The sequence below is a fragment of the Zophobas morio genome, unplaced genomic scaffold (genome assembly GCF_036711695.1).
Source record: "Zophobas morio isolate AGI-343-1 ecotype UQ-CSIRO unplaced genomic scaffold, CSIRO_AGI_Zmor_V1 ptg000008l, whole genome shotgun sequence".
Classification (NCBI taxonomy): domain Eukaryota; kingdom Metazoa; phylum Arthropoda; class Insecta; order Coleoptera; family Tenebrionidae; genus Zophobas; species Zophobas morio.
This window is the reverse complement of record NW_026972113.1, coordinates 9,833,557-9,849,360: the sequence shown is the minus strand read 5'-3', so window position 1 is coordinate 9,849,360 and position 15,804 is coordinate 9,833,557. Positions and strand designations below refer to the sequence as shown.

The following is a 15,804-nucleotide window of genomic DNA, read 5'->3' as shown; positions in this document are numbered from 1 at the left end:
AAATTTTGAATTGGATTTTTAGATATTAGATTCTTCAATTTTTCAAAACATTGGTGGCTAATTTTTAGATCTTTCATAATTTTTCGCTTTTTCATTTTTGAGTTTTTCAATTTTACAATTTTATACTTTTTCCCTTTTTTGATTCGAAAAGTTGAAAATCGATAAATTAAAAATCGAAAAAGTTTAAAACCGAAAAACTCTTGGTTTCATTAATTTTTTGTTTTTTTTTATTTTATAGGATTGTTTAGAATTTTTTGATATTTTGTTGGATTTTGTAGGATTTATTTTTTTCTTTTTTTATATATTTTCGATTTTTTTTTTTTTTTTGGAATTAATTTGGATTCTTTTTTATTTTCTTCTTGGGTTTTTTGGATTTATTCAATTTATTTCGAATTTTAATAGTTATTTTTTTCTTTCTTATTTTCCTTTCTTTGTATTTTTTGGATACGCTATATTTTTTTTTGGATTTTTTCGAGTTTCTCGAGTTTCTTGAGCGTCTTGGATTTTTTGGATTTTCTGGATTTTGTAACTTCATTGATTTTTTGGATGTTTTGGATTATTGGATATCTTGGACTTCCAGCATTTGTTGAATTTTTAAAATTTTTTGAATTTTTGATTTTTGGGATTGGGGTTATTTTTATTTTTTGGATTGATTAGTTTTTTTTTGTCCTTTTTTTGTTTTTTCCGGATGTTTTTTTAGGATTATTTATATTTGTTTGGCTCTTTTTGCATCTTTTGGATTTTTTGGATACTTTCGATTTTTTGTATTTTTGAAATGATTGGATTTCTCGGATTTGTTCGATTTTTTAAATATTTGGGCTATTTTCGATTTTTAAATTATCAGTTTTCTTGAGTTCTTTCCTGCATTTCTTGGGTTCCTTGGAGTTTTTTGGAAATTTTGGATAGGATTCTTCAATTTTTCGTTTCTTCAGTTTTTCAAGTTCTTCATGTCCAATTTTCATTTTTGATTTTTCAATTTTACAATTTTGTACTTTTTTCATTTTTGAATTTGAAAAGTTGAAAAATCGAAAAATTAAAAATCAAAGAACTCAAAATAGGAAAAAGTTGAAAGATCGAGAAACTCAAAAAACGAAAAATGGCAATAATAAGAAACTTTTAAAACAAATAAATGAAAAATGATTATTTTGGATTCATTTGGATTTATTTGGCTTTTTTATATTTTCCATTTTTTTAGAGTTTTTGGATTTATTCAATTTTTTGAATAATTATTGTTGTTTTTTGCTTATTTTATTTTTTTATTGTGAATTTTTTGGATTATTAGAATATTTTTGATTTTTTGGATTTTTGAAATTATTAGAAATGAGTTTCTTGCGCTTTTTGAATTTTTCTTAACTTTTCGAATTTTGGATATTTTATTTTTTTTTTAATTATTTTGAGAATTTATTTTTCTTGTTACCGGCTTTTTAGATTTTTTTGGAATTTTTTATTTCATGAATTTTTTTGTTTTTTTTTTATTTTTATAGTTATGTTGTTCTTTCTGTTTTACGTGCTTTTTCGTGTTTTTTTATTTTTTGCACTTTCTCTTTGGTATTTTGTTGGGTTTTTTAGATTTTTCTGGATTTTTTTGGATTTTTTTTGATCGTTTGGATGTTTTTGGGTTTTCCGTAGTTTTCTATTTTGTTCGATTTTTTGGATAGTTGTTATTTTTTGTTTTTATTTTCTGATTTTTGTATTTTTGTGAATTATTCTTGGGGTTTCTTGAGGTACTTGGATTTTTTTATTTTTTGGATGTTTTTGATATTTACAATTTTTTTAAATTTAGATGTTCAACGTTTAGATCTTTCATACTTTTTAATTTTTTTATTTTTGGTTTTTTAGTTTTACAATTTATTTGTACTTTTTTCATTTTTTGATTCGAAAAGTTGAAAAATCGAAAAATTAAAAATCGAAGAACTCAAGATCGGAAAAAGTTCAAAAATCGAAAAACTCAAAAAACAAAAAATGGCAGTTGAATAAATAAGAAACTTTTAAAATCCAATAAATGAAGAATGATTTTTGGATTCATTACCTAAATTTTTGGTGTTTTTTGTTTTTTTTATTCTTTGTTTTGTTTTTTTATTTTTTCAGATTGTTTAGATTTTTTCATGTTATTGGATTTTTAAGGATGTATTTTTGTTTTTTTTTTATTTTTTAGATTTTTTTTTTTAATTAATTTGGATTCTGTTAGATTTTTTGGATTTTCTTAGGTTTTTTGGATTCATTCAATTTATTTCGAATTATTTGATAGATTTTTTTACTTTCTTATGTTCCTTTCTTTGTATTTTTTGGAAAAGCTATATTTTTTTGGATTTCTCCGAATTTATTGAGTTTCTTGATTTTCTTGGATTTTTTGGAATTTTTGGATTTTGTAAATTCATTGATTTTTGGGATGTTTTTGAATTTTCTCGATATTTCCGATTTTTTGGATTATTGGATATCTTGGGTTTCCTGCATTTATTGAATTTTTAATTTTTTTTGAATTTTTGATTTTTGGGATTCTGGTTATTTTACTTTTTGGATTGATAGGATTTTTTGTTTTATTTTTTTGGTCTTTAATTGCTTTTTGGATGTTTTGTTTTTATAGGGATTTTTATAATTGTTTGGCTCTTTTGTATTTTTTGAATTTTTTGGATACTTTCGATTTTTTGCATTTTTCAAATTATTGGATTTCTCGAATTTGTTCGATTTTTTGGTTTTTTTAATATTTGGGATATTTTCGATTGTTTAAATTATCAGTTTTCTTGAGTTCTTTCCAGCATTTCTTGGGTTTCTTGGAGTTTTTTCGAAATTTTGGATAGGATTTTTCAATTTTTCGTTTCTTCAATTTTTCAAGTTCTTGATGTCCAATTTTCATTTATGATTTTTCAATTTTTCAATTTTGTATTTTTTTCATTTTTTAATTTGAAAAGCTGAAAAATCGAAAAATTAAAAATCAAGTCAAAATAGGAAAAAATTGAAAAATCGAGAAACTCAAAAAACGAAAAATGGCAATGGAATAATAAGCAACTTTTAAAACCAATAAATGAAAAATGATTGTTTTGGATTCATTTGGATTTATTTGGCTTTTTGATATTTTCCAATTTTTTAGAGGTTTTGGATTTATTTAATTTTTTTAATAATTATTGTTATTTTTGCTTATTTTATTTTTTGATTTTGAATTTTTTGGGTTATTATGATATTTTTAATTTTTTGGATTTTTGGAGTTTTTGAGTTTCTTAGGTTTTTTAGAATGGTTGGATTTTGTAAATTCATTAATTTTTTGGGTTTTTATAAATTTTTTGGATTATTGGAAATGAGTTTGTCGGGTTTCTTGCATTTCTCGGGGATTTTACTTTACTTTTTGAATGTTTTTATTTTTTTTTTATTTTTTGGATTCGGGATTTTATTTTAATTTTTGGTATTTATTGGAATTTTCCGAATTTTTTTGATTATTTTGAATTCTTTCAATTTTTCGGATATTTTTTATTTTTTTAATCTTTTGAGAAATTATCTTTTGTGTTTTTTCTTATTTTTTACACTTTTTTAGATTTTTCAGTGTTACAAGTTATTTGTACTTTTTCCATCTTTTGATTCGAAAAGTTCAAAAACCGAAAAATTAAAAATCCTAGAACTAAAAATCGGAAAATATTGAATAATAGAAAAACTCAAAAAACGAAAAACGGCAATCGAATAAATAAAAAACTTAAAATCCAACAAATGAAAAATTATTAGTTTTTTGGATTCATTTGGATTTGTTTGCTTTTTTGATATTTTTATATTTTTCAGAGTTTTTGTATTTATTCAGTTTTTAGGAGTTTTTGAATAATTGTTATTTTTTGCTTCTTTTATATTCTGATTTTTGAATGTTGGAATTTTTGGTTTTCCTGGGTTTCTGAGTTTCTTGAGCTTCTTGGGTTTTTTCGAAATTTTTGGATTCTGTAAATTCATTTAATTTTGAATTTTTATAAATTTTTTTAAAAAATCCGATTTATTGGATTGTTATTTTTTATTTTTTTTTTTGATTTTTGAATATTTTAATTTTTTTTTGAATGTTTTGGGAATTTATTTTTGGTGTTTTGAGCTTTTCAGATTTTTTTTTGAATTTTTTAGTTTTTTTTGTTTTCTATTTTTCGGATTTTTTTTTGGATTTTCCAATTTTTTTTTTATTCTTTTGGATCCTTTCAGATTTTTTTTTGAGGTTTTAGATTTTCTCGGGTTTCTTGGATTTATTCTAGTTATTTCGATTTTTTGGATATTTGTTATTTTTTGCTTTTTTATTTTCCGATTTTTCAATTTTTTGGATACTTTATATTTTTTTGGATTTTTGGAATTAATGAATTTCCTGAGTTTTTTGGGTCTTGAATTTCTTTTTTGGATTTTATATACTTTTATTATTTGGATTGATTGGAGTTTTTGTTGTTTTTGATTTTTTGTTTGATTTTTTTTAGTTTTTTTATATTTATTTGGTTTTTAATAATAATTTGGCTTTTTTGAATCTTTCAAATTTTTTGGATTTTTGGAATTATTGAATTTCTTGGATTTCTTAGATTCTTAGATATTTTGGTTTTTTGAATATTTTGGACATTTTCGATTTCTTGAGTTCTTTTGAAATTTTGGATGGAGTTTTTCTATTATTCGTTTCTTCAGTTTTCAAGTTCAATGTTTAGATCTTTTCATACTTTTCAGGTTTTGTACTTTTTCCATTGTTTGATCAAAAAGTTGAAAAATCGAAAAATTAAAAATCGGCGAACTAAAAATCCGAAAAAATTGAAAAATTAAAAAACTCAAAAAACGAAAAATATCAGTCGAAGAAACTTTTAAAACTCAATAAATGAAATATGATTTTTTGGATTCATTTGGGTTTTTTGATATTTTATGATTTTTTTTGGATTTTTTGAATAACTGTTTTTTGCAGATTGATGAAAAATTGAAGAAATGAAAAATGAAAAGCCCAAAATTAAAAACTGATGTTACATTAAAAAATGTGTAAAATCCAAAAATTGAAACATCCAAAATTTGGAAAAACTTAAAAACTGGATATTCGAAGAATCGCAAATAAAAAATTGTAAAAACTAATTGACCTGACCTGACCTTTATACGCAATTAATTGCCTGTTTAAAACATTCACCATTTGAATTTGGCGCCACGAGAAAGCGTGACATCAGCACCATTATTCACCTACTGTCTCCAATTCCAAAAAATAAATAATCAAAACAGAGTATAGTCAGTTTTTATTTTAAAATTTAGCTTCCAAGTGTACAACACTTCAATTACATAAACACTTACACATACACACTGCCTAAATCTTCACAAAACGCGTCAAAAGGATCATTTTTCTCCAGTCTTCTACGTGTTTGCATTGAAAAATAAATACAAATTACACTAAAATATACACTTTGTCGTTTACTTGATTGTGCCTAGAATGTTTAAAATACTCGTCATATCATACACTATTGAATTTCTTGAAAAACGTTCTGCACAGCCCATTTCTCACTTCTAATTCTTTATAACTCGCCCTTGATAAGGCGCCTTATTTCTCCATTTCAAAACCTGGATTAGTGACCCCATTTTTCCTATTGCTTAGTCCGTTCAAGACGGGGCTTCCAATTTGAGCCTCCTTAGGGGTCGTGGATAAAATCACGTCTTGAAAAACTGAGTCCGGGGGTCCACTTTCGGCATCTTTGGTGCTACTAACCTTGGCTTCTTTTCTGTGTTGGACATACATCCAACTGGAAAGAAAATTTAGTAAAAATTACCAACCTTGGTCTAGTCTTACCCAAAAATCACCACAGCGGGTATGGTTAGGATACCCCCGAGGATGTAAAAGGCCCCAGGCATTACGTTAATTGTTGCTGCGTAGGTGGCGTTGTACATGGGTCCGTACACCAGGGGCATTAAGGCTTCACAAGCCCCAAATAGAGAATTCACCTTACCTGCAATACAATGTAACAAATGACTTTGTATAATAAATCATGTTTATTTTTTGGGTTTTTTGGATTTTTAAATTTTTTGAATTCATGTTTATTTTTTGGGTTTTTTGGATTTTTAAATTTTTTGAATTGTTTTTTTTTTTGTTTTGTTTTTTAGTTTATTTGGCTCTTTTGGATGTCTTGGATTTTTTGGATAATTCTTAATTTTTTATTTTTTATTTTCCGATTTTTGGCACACTTTCGGTTTTTTGGATTTTTTAGATTTATTGGTTTTACTGAAAATTTGGATTTTTGGATTTTTTGAATAATTGTAATGTTTTATTTATTTTATTTTCTGATTTTTGAGTATTTGGAATTTTTAGTACACTTTCGATTTTTTGGATTTGTGGAATGATTGGAATCCTTGAATTCTCTTGAGTTACTTCGGTTTCTTTGATTTTTTAGAATTATTGGATTTGAAAATCTTAATTGTTTTTTAATTTTTAGATTTTGTATTTTTTTTAATGTTTGAGACTTTTTGTATTTTTTTTTTAATCGAAAAATCGCAAATCGAAAAACTGAAAAGAAAAAGAAACGAACTGAAACGAAAAATTGGGAAACCTAAAAATTGTGAAATCGAAAAATCTAGAATCGTCAAAATTATAAAGTCGAAAAACTGTAAAATTGAAAAATTAAAAATCGCAAAAATGAAAAAGTTTTAAAAGTCAATAACTGAAAATGATTTTTCAGGATTTTTTGGATTTTCTGGATTTTAATGGATTTTTTTTTAATTTCATAAATTTGTTGGACTTTTGTCGATTTTCTAAGTTTTTTTAGGTTTATTCAATTTTTTGAATTTTTTGGATTTACTGGATAATATTTAATTTTTCGTTGTTTTTGGATGTATTCAATTTTTTAGATAATTATTAATTTTTTATTTTTTTATTTTCTGATATTTGTATGTTTTGGATTTTTGGGATACTTTGTAGTGGGAAAATTATCTGTAGAGGCAGATTTTTTAAAGTTTCCATTTTATACATTTTCGTTTCCTCATTTTTGATTTTTCAAAATTACTAGTTTGTAATTTTTCCATTTTATTAATTCGTAAAGTTGAAAAAACCGAAAAACTAAAAAATCAGAAAAAATTAGAAAAATCGAAAAACGAGAAAGAAGAAGAAGAAAAAATCAATAGAAAAGTTGAAAAATCGGACAAATAAAAAAATTTTTGGTTTATTTGGAATTGTTTAGATACTCTGAGTTTTTCTGGATTTAACTGGATTTTTTGGATTCGTTTGGTTTTTTCTAACTTTTGGATTTATTCCATGTTTTGGATTTTTTGAATAATTGTTATTTTCTGCTTATTTTATTTTCTGATTTTTGTATTTTTAGGAATTTTGGGATACTTTCGATTTTTTGGATTTGTGGCATTTGTAAATTCCTTGATTTTTTGAATTTTTTTGTATTTTCTTGGATGTTTCAATTCCCTTGTTATTTTAGAATTTTTTATTAATACTTGTTTTTGATTTTTTTTTTGTTTTGTTTGGCTTTTTCGGATATCTTAGATTTTTTGGAATTTTCTGGATTTTTGAATAATTTTTAATTTTTGCAGTTTTGGATTATTTCAATTTTTTGGATAATTGTTATTTTTTGCTTTTTTATTTTATAAATTTTGGATGTTTTGAATTTTCGGAATACATTGTAGTTGGAAAATTCTTTGTAGATACAGATTTTTCGATTTTATGAATTAGAAAGTTGAAAAATCGAAAAATTAAAACCGAAAAAGTAAAAAATCGGAAAAAATTTGAAAAATCGAATAATTGCAAATCGAAAAATTACAAAGAAAAAGAAGAAGAAGAAGAAAAAACCGATCGAAAAATTGGGAAACGTAAAAATTGTAAAATCAAAAAATCTAGGATAGTCAAAATTCTAAAGTCGAAAAACTAACATTGAAAGATAGAAAAATTGAAAAATTAAAATTCGCAAAATTGAAAAATCGAATAAACGAAAAAGTTTTAACAGCCAATAATTGAAAACAATTTTTTTGATTTTTTAAATTTTCTGGATTTTTATGGATTTTTTTGAAGTTTTGGTTTGTTTGGATTTTTTTAATTTCTTAATTGGATTTTCTGAGATTCGTTTGGTTTTCTTGACCCCTTGACTTTATTCAATTTTTTGGATTTTTTTAAATTCACTGGAAATTGTTGGATATCTTGGATTTCTTGAATTTTTTGTCGAAAAACTGTAAAATTGAAAAATTAAAAATCGCAAAAATGAAAATGATTTTTTGGGATTTTTTGGATTTTGTGGATTTTAATGGATTTTTTTTAATTTCATAAATTTGTTGGACTTTTGTCGATTTTCTAAGTTTTTTTAGGTTTATTCAATTTTTTGAATTTTTTTAGATTTATTTTGGATTTATTTGGATTTTTCGAGTTTGTTCGATTTTTTGGATCTCTTGGATTTTTTGGAATTTTCTGGATTTTCTGGATGATTTTTAATTTTTCGTTGTTTTTGGATGTATTCAATTTTTTGGATAATTATTATTTTTTTATTTTTTTATTTTCTGATATTTGTATGTTTTGGATTTTTGAGAGTGGGAAAATTATCTGTAGAGGCAGATTTTTCAAAGTTTCCATTTTATACATTTTCGTTTCTTCATTTTTGATTTTTCAAAATTACTAGTTTGTAATTTTTCCATTTTATTGATTCGTAAAGTTGAAAAAACGAAAAACGGGAAAGAAGAAGAAGAAAAAATCAATAGAAAAGTTGAAAAATCGGATAAATAAAAAAATTTTTGGTTTATTTGGAATTGTTTAGATATTCTGAGTTTTTTTGGATTCAACTGGATTTTTTGGATTCGTTTGGTTTTTTGTAACTTTTGGATTTATTCCAGGTTTTGGATTTTTTGAATAATTGTTATTTTCTGCTTATTGTATTTTCTGATTTTTGTATTTTTAGAAATTTTTGAATACTTTCGACTTTTTGGATTTGTGGAATTTGTAAATTCCTTGATTTTTTGAATTTTTTTGGATATTTCCGATTTTTTTGATTAGTGGACATGTTGAGTTGCTTGGATTTCTTGCATTTCTAGGTTTTTTTGAATTTTCATTGGAATATTCTGGAATGTGATGGATTTTTTGGATTTCTTCAATTTTTTGAATTTTTTTGGATGTTTTAATTCCCTTGCTTTTTTTAGAATTTTTTATTAATACTTATTTTTGATTTTTTTTGGTTTTGTTTGGCTTTTTTGGATATCTTGGATTTTTTGGAATTTTCTGGATTTTTGAATAATTTTTAATTTTTGCAGTTTTGGATTATTTCAATTTTTTGGATATTGTTATTTTTGCTTTTTTATTGTGTAAATTTTGGATTTTTTGAATTTTTGGAATACATTGTAGATACAGATTTTTCGATTTTATGAATTAGAAAGTTGAAAAATCGAAAAATTAAAACCGAAAAACTAAAAAATCGGAAAAAATTTGAAAAATCGAATAATTGCAAATCGAAAAACTACAAAGAAAAAGAAGAAGAAGAAGAAAAAACCGATCGAAAAATTGGGAAACGTAAAAATTGTGAAATCAAAAAATCTAGGATAGTCAAAATTCCAAAGTCAAAAAACTGTAACATTGAAAGATAGAAAAATTAAAAAATTAAAATTCGCAAAATTGAAAAATCGAATAAACGAAAAAGTTTAAACAGCCAATAATTGAAAACAATTTTTTTTTAATTTTTAAATTTTCTGGATTTTTATGGATTTTTTTGAAGTCTTGGTTTGTTTGGATTTTTTGGATTTTTTTTATTTCTTAATTGGATATTCATTTGGTTTTCTTGACCTCTCGGATTTATTCAATTTTTTGGATTTTTTTAAATTCATTGTAAATTGTTGGATATCTTGGATTTCTTGAATTTTTTTTTTAATTTTTAGATTTTGATTTTTTTTAATTTTTTGAAATTTTAGATCTTCGTATTTTTGTATTAATTTGATTTTTTGGTTTTTTTAATTTTTCAATGTTACAATTTTTCGTTTTTCCATTTTTTAATTTTTCAGCTATGAGATTTTTCAAGACAATTTAATTTTACAGTTTTTGGTTTTTTTATTTCCTTGATGTTTTCAAATCTTTCTTTCGATTCTGTAATTTTTCGTTTACTCAGTTTTAAAAATTTATGATTTCTCAAATCCTCGATTTTCCAATTTTTAATTTTTTAATTTAGCAAATTTTGGATTTCGCAATTATCCAATTTTCAGTATCAAATTTCGTTTTACGATTTTTAAATTTTTCAGTGTTACAATTTTTTGTTTTTTAATTTTTTAATTTTTCGATTTTTCAGTTATTTTCTGATATTTGTATGTTTTATTTTTGGGATACTTTGTAGTGAGAAAATTATCTGTAGAGGCAGGTTTTTTAAAGTTCCCATTTTATACATTTTCGTTTCTTCATTTTTGATTTTCCAAAATTACTAGTTTGTTATTTTTCCATTTTATTGATTCGTAAAGTTGAAAAAACCGAAAAACTAAAAAATCGGAAAAAATTAGAAAAATCGAAAAACGAGAAAGGAGAAGAAAAAATCAATAGAAAAGTTGAAAAATCGAATAAATAAAAAAATTTTTGGTTTACTTGGAGTTGTTTGGATAATCTGAGTTTTTTTGAATTTAACTGGATTTTTTGGATTCGTTTGGTTTTTTGTAACTTTTGGATTTATTCCATGTTTTGGATTTTTTGAATAATTGTTATTTTCTGCTTATTTTATTTTCTGATTTTTGTATTTTTAGGAATTTTGGGATACTTTCGATTTTTTGGATTTGTGGAATTTGTAAATTCCTTGATTCTTTGAATTTTTTTGAATTTTTATTGGAATATTCTGGAATGTGTTGGATTTATTGGATTTCTTCAATTTTTGAATTCTTTTGGATTTAATTCCCTTATTTTTTTTAGAATTTTTTATTAATACTTATTTTTGATTTTTTTTTGTTTTGTTTGACTTTTTTGGATATCTTGGATTTTTTGGAATTTTCTGGATTTTTGAATAATTTTCAATTTTTGCAGTTTTGGATTATTTCAATTATTTGGATAATTGTTATTTTTTGCTTTTTTATTTTATAAATTTTAGATTTTTTGAATTTTTGGGATACATTATGGTTGAAAAATTATTTGTAGATAGAGATTTTTCGATTTAAGAATTAGAAAGTTGAAAAATCGAAAAATTAAAACCGAAAAACTAAAAAATCGGAAAAAATTCGATAAAAATTGAATAATTGCAAATCGAAAAACTACAAAGAAAAAGAAGAAGAAGAAGAAAAAACCGATCGAAAAATTGGGAAACGTATAAATTGTAAAATCAAAAAATCTAGGATAGTCAAAATGCTAAAGTCGAAAAACTAACATTGAAAGATAGAAAAATTGAAAAATTAAAATTCGCAAAATTGAAAAATCGAATAAACGAAAAAGTTTCAACAGCCAATAATTGAAAATAATTTTTTTTTGAGTTTTTAAATTTTCTGGATTTTTATGGATTTTTTTGAAGTCTTGGTTTGTTTGAATTTTTTGGATTTTTTTTATTTCTTAATTGGATATTCGTTTGGTTTTCTTGACCTCTCGGATTTATTCAATTTTTTGGACTTTTTTAAATTCACTGGAAATTGTTGGATATCTTGGATTTCTTGAATTTTTTTTCTTTTTTAATTTTTAGATTTTGAATTTTTTTATTTTTTTCATATTTTAGTTCTTTGTATTTTTGTTTTAATTTGATTTTTTGGGTTTGTGTAATTTTTTTGGACCTCTTGGATTTTTGAAAATTTCTGGATTTTTCGAATAATCTTCATTAGGTCATTATTAGTTTTTGTATTTATTCAATTTTTGGATAATTATTATTTTTTGCTTTTTTTTTAATTTCTCATTTTTAGATTTTTTGTATTTTTTCGTATTTTCAATTTTTTATATTTTTGAGTTTCTTGGGTTTTTTGTATTTTTTTGGAATAATTTTAGTCAAAGCTTCTTTTAGCCTAAAATCCGCTCTTTAATCATCATGCCAAGTTTATTGAAATTAACGTCAAAAAATCAGTAAGTTCAAAAATCTTTACCACATAGATGATCTCAACCCACCAAGTGACTCTGCACTTACGCCCTCAGTCCAACTCACCCAGCTCATCCGGGGGCACCAACTTCGACGCGATCGACCGCATAGCAATGAACGACGTCCCGTTGAGGATCTCGACAATGGCGCCTGCACAAATCGGAATGTTAATGATGAATTGACGACCTTTCGCACGTTTTGTCTAGGACAATCGCTCGACTGAATGAACAGGAAGCGACCTGGGATCGGGAAGGACGCCCCATTGGCGGCTAATTGACGTCCCAAGGTTGGTATCAGTTGCCGTCATTACGTACCTAAATAGAAGACCAGCGAGGTTTTGGCGAAGCCGTAGACGAAGCTCGACAGGATTTTGCTCATGGAGGAGTAGATCCCGATGATGGCGTCGTCGATCTTCAGGCAGTGGCTGAAGACCCCCACGGAGATGGAGGTCCCGATCAGGTTGGTGATCATGCTGTAGGTGGAGAACATGCTGTAGTCGACTTCGTCCCAGTTGAAGCGGTAGCGGGTGAATAAGTACGTCACGCTCATCTCGCCTGGAATAAAAATAATAATTATTACTATTATTATTATTATTATTATTATTAATGTTAATATTATCATAACCGATTTTTACAGAACTTGATACATAAATTTTATATTAAATTTTCATATTAAATGGATTTTTTTCTTGAATTTTCATTATTTTAGTTTTTTGGTTGTTTATGATGTCATATTTCAAAAATTGTTAAAAATTTTGTCTTAGTTCTTTAACTGTAATATAATAACCAATCAATTTTTTTTACACTTACACAAAATTTTTAATTTTTCAATTTTTCGATTCTTCAGTTTTTCATTTCTTCAAATTTTTTCTTTCAGTTTTTCATTTTCCTAATTTTTACAATTTTTCAATTTTTCAATGCTCCGATTTTACAATTTTTTATATTTTCAATTTCACTTTTTTGATTTTCAATGTTTTGACTTTTCAGATTTTAGCTTTATTAATTTTTCCGACTTTGTAGTTTTTTGATTTTTAATTTTTCGATTTTTCAATTCTTTGGTTATCTTTTGGAATCAAAAAAATTGGAAAATCAAAAATGAAAAAATTAGAAGATACAAAAGAGCCAAACAAGCCCAAAAAAATTAAAATATGAATAAAAAAAGTCTAAAAAGTCCAAAAAAATTGAAGCAATCTAAAAGATCAAGAAAATCAAACGCACCTCAAAAAATCCAATTGAATCCAAAAAATTTTAAAAATCCAAAAGAATCCAAACCAATTTAAGAACTTAAAAAGAATCCAAAAAAATTCCAAACAAATCAAAACTTCAAAAAAAATCCATAAAAATCCAAAAAATTAAAAAAATTAAAAAAAATCATTTTCAATTATTGGCTTTTAAAACTTTTTCATTCACTCGATTTTTTAATTTTACGTTTCCCAGTTTTTCGATCCATTTTTTCTTCTTTGCAATTTTCCGATTTTTCAAATTTTTTCCGATATTTTAGTTTTTCGGTTTAAATTTTTTCCATTTTTCAACTTTCCCAATCAATAAAATCGAAAAATCTGCGTCTACAAATAATTTTTCCGCTACAAAGCACCTCAAAAATCTAAAAAATCAAAAAATTTAGAAAATAAAAAAGCAATAACAATTATCCAAAAAATTGAAATAATCCAACTACAAAAAATTTAAAATTATTCAAAAATTCACAAAGTTCCAAAAAAATAAAAACCCAAAACAACAAATCAAAAAAATACAAAAAATTATAAAAATCCAGAATTTAAAATTTAAAAAAAAAACAAAAAATTGAAGAAATCCAAAAAAATGCAACAAATTCCAGAGTATTTCAAATTATTATTTTTATTTATTTATTTTTTTAGATTGTTTTTGGGTTTGTTTGGTTTTTCGGATCTTTTGGATTTTCTGGATAATTTTTTATTTTTTATTTTTGGATTAATTCAATTCAATAAAAAAATAAAAATTATGAATTTACAAATTCCAATAATTCTAAAAAAGCCAAGAAACCCAAGATAACTCAAAATAATTCAAGAATTCCAATCATTCCATGCATCCAAAAAATCGAAAGGATCTCAAAAATGCAAAAATCGGAAACCAAAATAAGCAAAAAATAACAATTATTCAAAAAAAAGGAAAAATTTAATAAAACCAAATAAATCTAAAAAAATCCAATTATATCCAAAAAATTGAGAAAATCCAAAAAAATTCAAATAAATTTGAGAAATTAACAAAACTCAAACTACAAAACTCCAAAAATCCAATATCCAGAAAATTCGATTTTTCAATTTTGCGATTTTTAATTTTTTTCGATCGATTCGTTCTTTCTTGTTTCCGATTTTTTAATTTTTAGGTTTTAATTTTTCGATTAAAATACAGAAACTCTAAAAATCCAAAAAATAAATCCAAAAAATCCAAGAAACTCAAGTAGCTCAAAAAAACCCCACAACTTCAATGATTCCAAAAATCCAAAAACTCCAAAAATCACAAAATAAAAGAGTAAAAGATACAACTATCCAAAAAAATTGAATAAATCCAATAACTACAAAAAATTAAATACTATCCAAAATATCTAAAAGATTCCAAAAAATTCAAGACATCCAAAAAACCAAACAAACCAAAAAGAAATAAAAAAATCCCAAAAAAAACAAACAAAACCAAAAATCCAAATAAATACAAAAAAATATATAAAAAAATCAAGAAAAGAAATCCAAGAAATTTAAAAAATCCAGAAAAACCAAAAAAACCCAAGAAATGCAAGAAACTTAAGCAACTCAAGATATCCAGTAATCCAAAAAATCGGAGATATCCAAAAAAATTAAAAAAATCCAAACATCAAAAAATTTACAAAATCTCATAATTCTAAATAATCCAAGAAACCCAAGTCACTCAAAAGAATTCATGAATGCCAATCATTCCACATCCAAAAAAATAGAAAGTATCCCAAAAATCCTGAAAATGCAAACAAAAAATAAAATAATACAAAAATAACAATTATTCAAAAAATTTTTAAAAATGAATAAACCCACAAGATCAAAAAAAATTCAAATGAATCCAAAAAAATCCAATTAAAGCCAAAAAAATTTAGGAAATCCAAAAAAATTAAAAAAAATCCAAACAAATTTAAGAAATTGAAAAAAGAATTTAAAAAAATGTAAACAAACTAATATTTCCAAACAAATCTTTAAAAGTCAAACAAAATCATAATATGTCAATTAATTTTGTCTTTTAAAACTTTTTGCTTTGTTCGACTTTACAATTTTGGGATTTTTAATTTTTCAGTTTTACAGTTTTTCGTCTCTACAATTTTTAGGTTTTGTAATTTTTCGATAGATTCGTTTTTTCTTCTTTCCAATTTTTCGGTTTGCAATTTTTCGACTTTTCAGATTTTAGCTTTATTAATTTTTTGTCTTTTCAGTTTCTCGATTTTTTAGTTTTTTCCGATTTTTTAGTTTTTTGATTTTTAATTTTTCGATTTTTCAATTCTTTGGTTATTCAACTTTTAGAATCAAAAAAATTGGAAATCAAAGACTTGAAAAAGTGAAGAAACGAAAAACTGCAAATTCGAAACATTAAAAAATTGAGAAATTTAAAAATCCAAAAAACGAAATTTGGTAAAATCGAAACATTGAACATCAAAGTATTCAGAAAATAAAAACCAAGAAATTGAAAAATTGAGGGAACGAGAAACTGAAAAATCGAAAAATTAAAAACAAAAAATTGTAACACTGAAAAATTTAAAAATCGTAAAAACGTAATTTGATATTGAAAATTGGATAATTGCGAAATCCAAAATTTGCTAAATTAAAAAAATTAAAAATTGAAAAATCGTGATA

At 24.1% G+C, this 15,804-nt stretch overlaps 1 protein-coding gene across 1 annotated transcript in view; it reads right to left on the bottom strand.

Moving 5' to 3' along the window:
• Nucleotides 1-5,193: 5,193 nt before the first annotated feature.
• LOC135125267 (probable peptidoglycan muropeptide transporter SLC46) overlaps nt 5,194-15,804 on the bottom strand; it is a 36,041-nt gene continuing 25,430 nt past the window's right edge. The window contains exons 3-6 of the mRNA XM_064050710.1: nt 12,275-12,514; nt 12,027-12,110; nt 5,756-5,912; nt 5,194-5,708 (exon numbers count right to left, since the gene is read on the bottom strand). Of these exons, the coding sequence (XP_063906780.1) occupies nt 5,510-5,708; nt 5,756-5,912; nt 12,027-12,110; nt 12,275-12,514 (680 nt within the window). The 3' untranslated portion in view covers nt 5,194-5,509. The remainder of the gene's footprint in view (nt 5,709-5,755; nt 5,913-12,026; nt 12,111-12,274; nt 12,515-15,804) is intronic.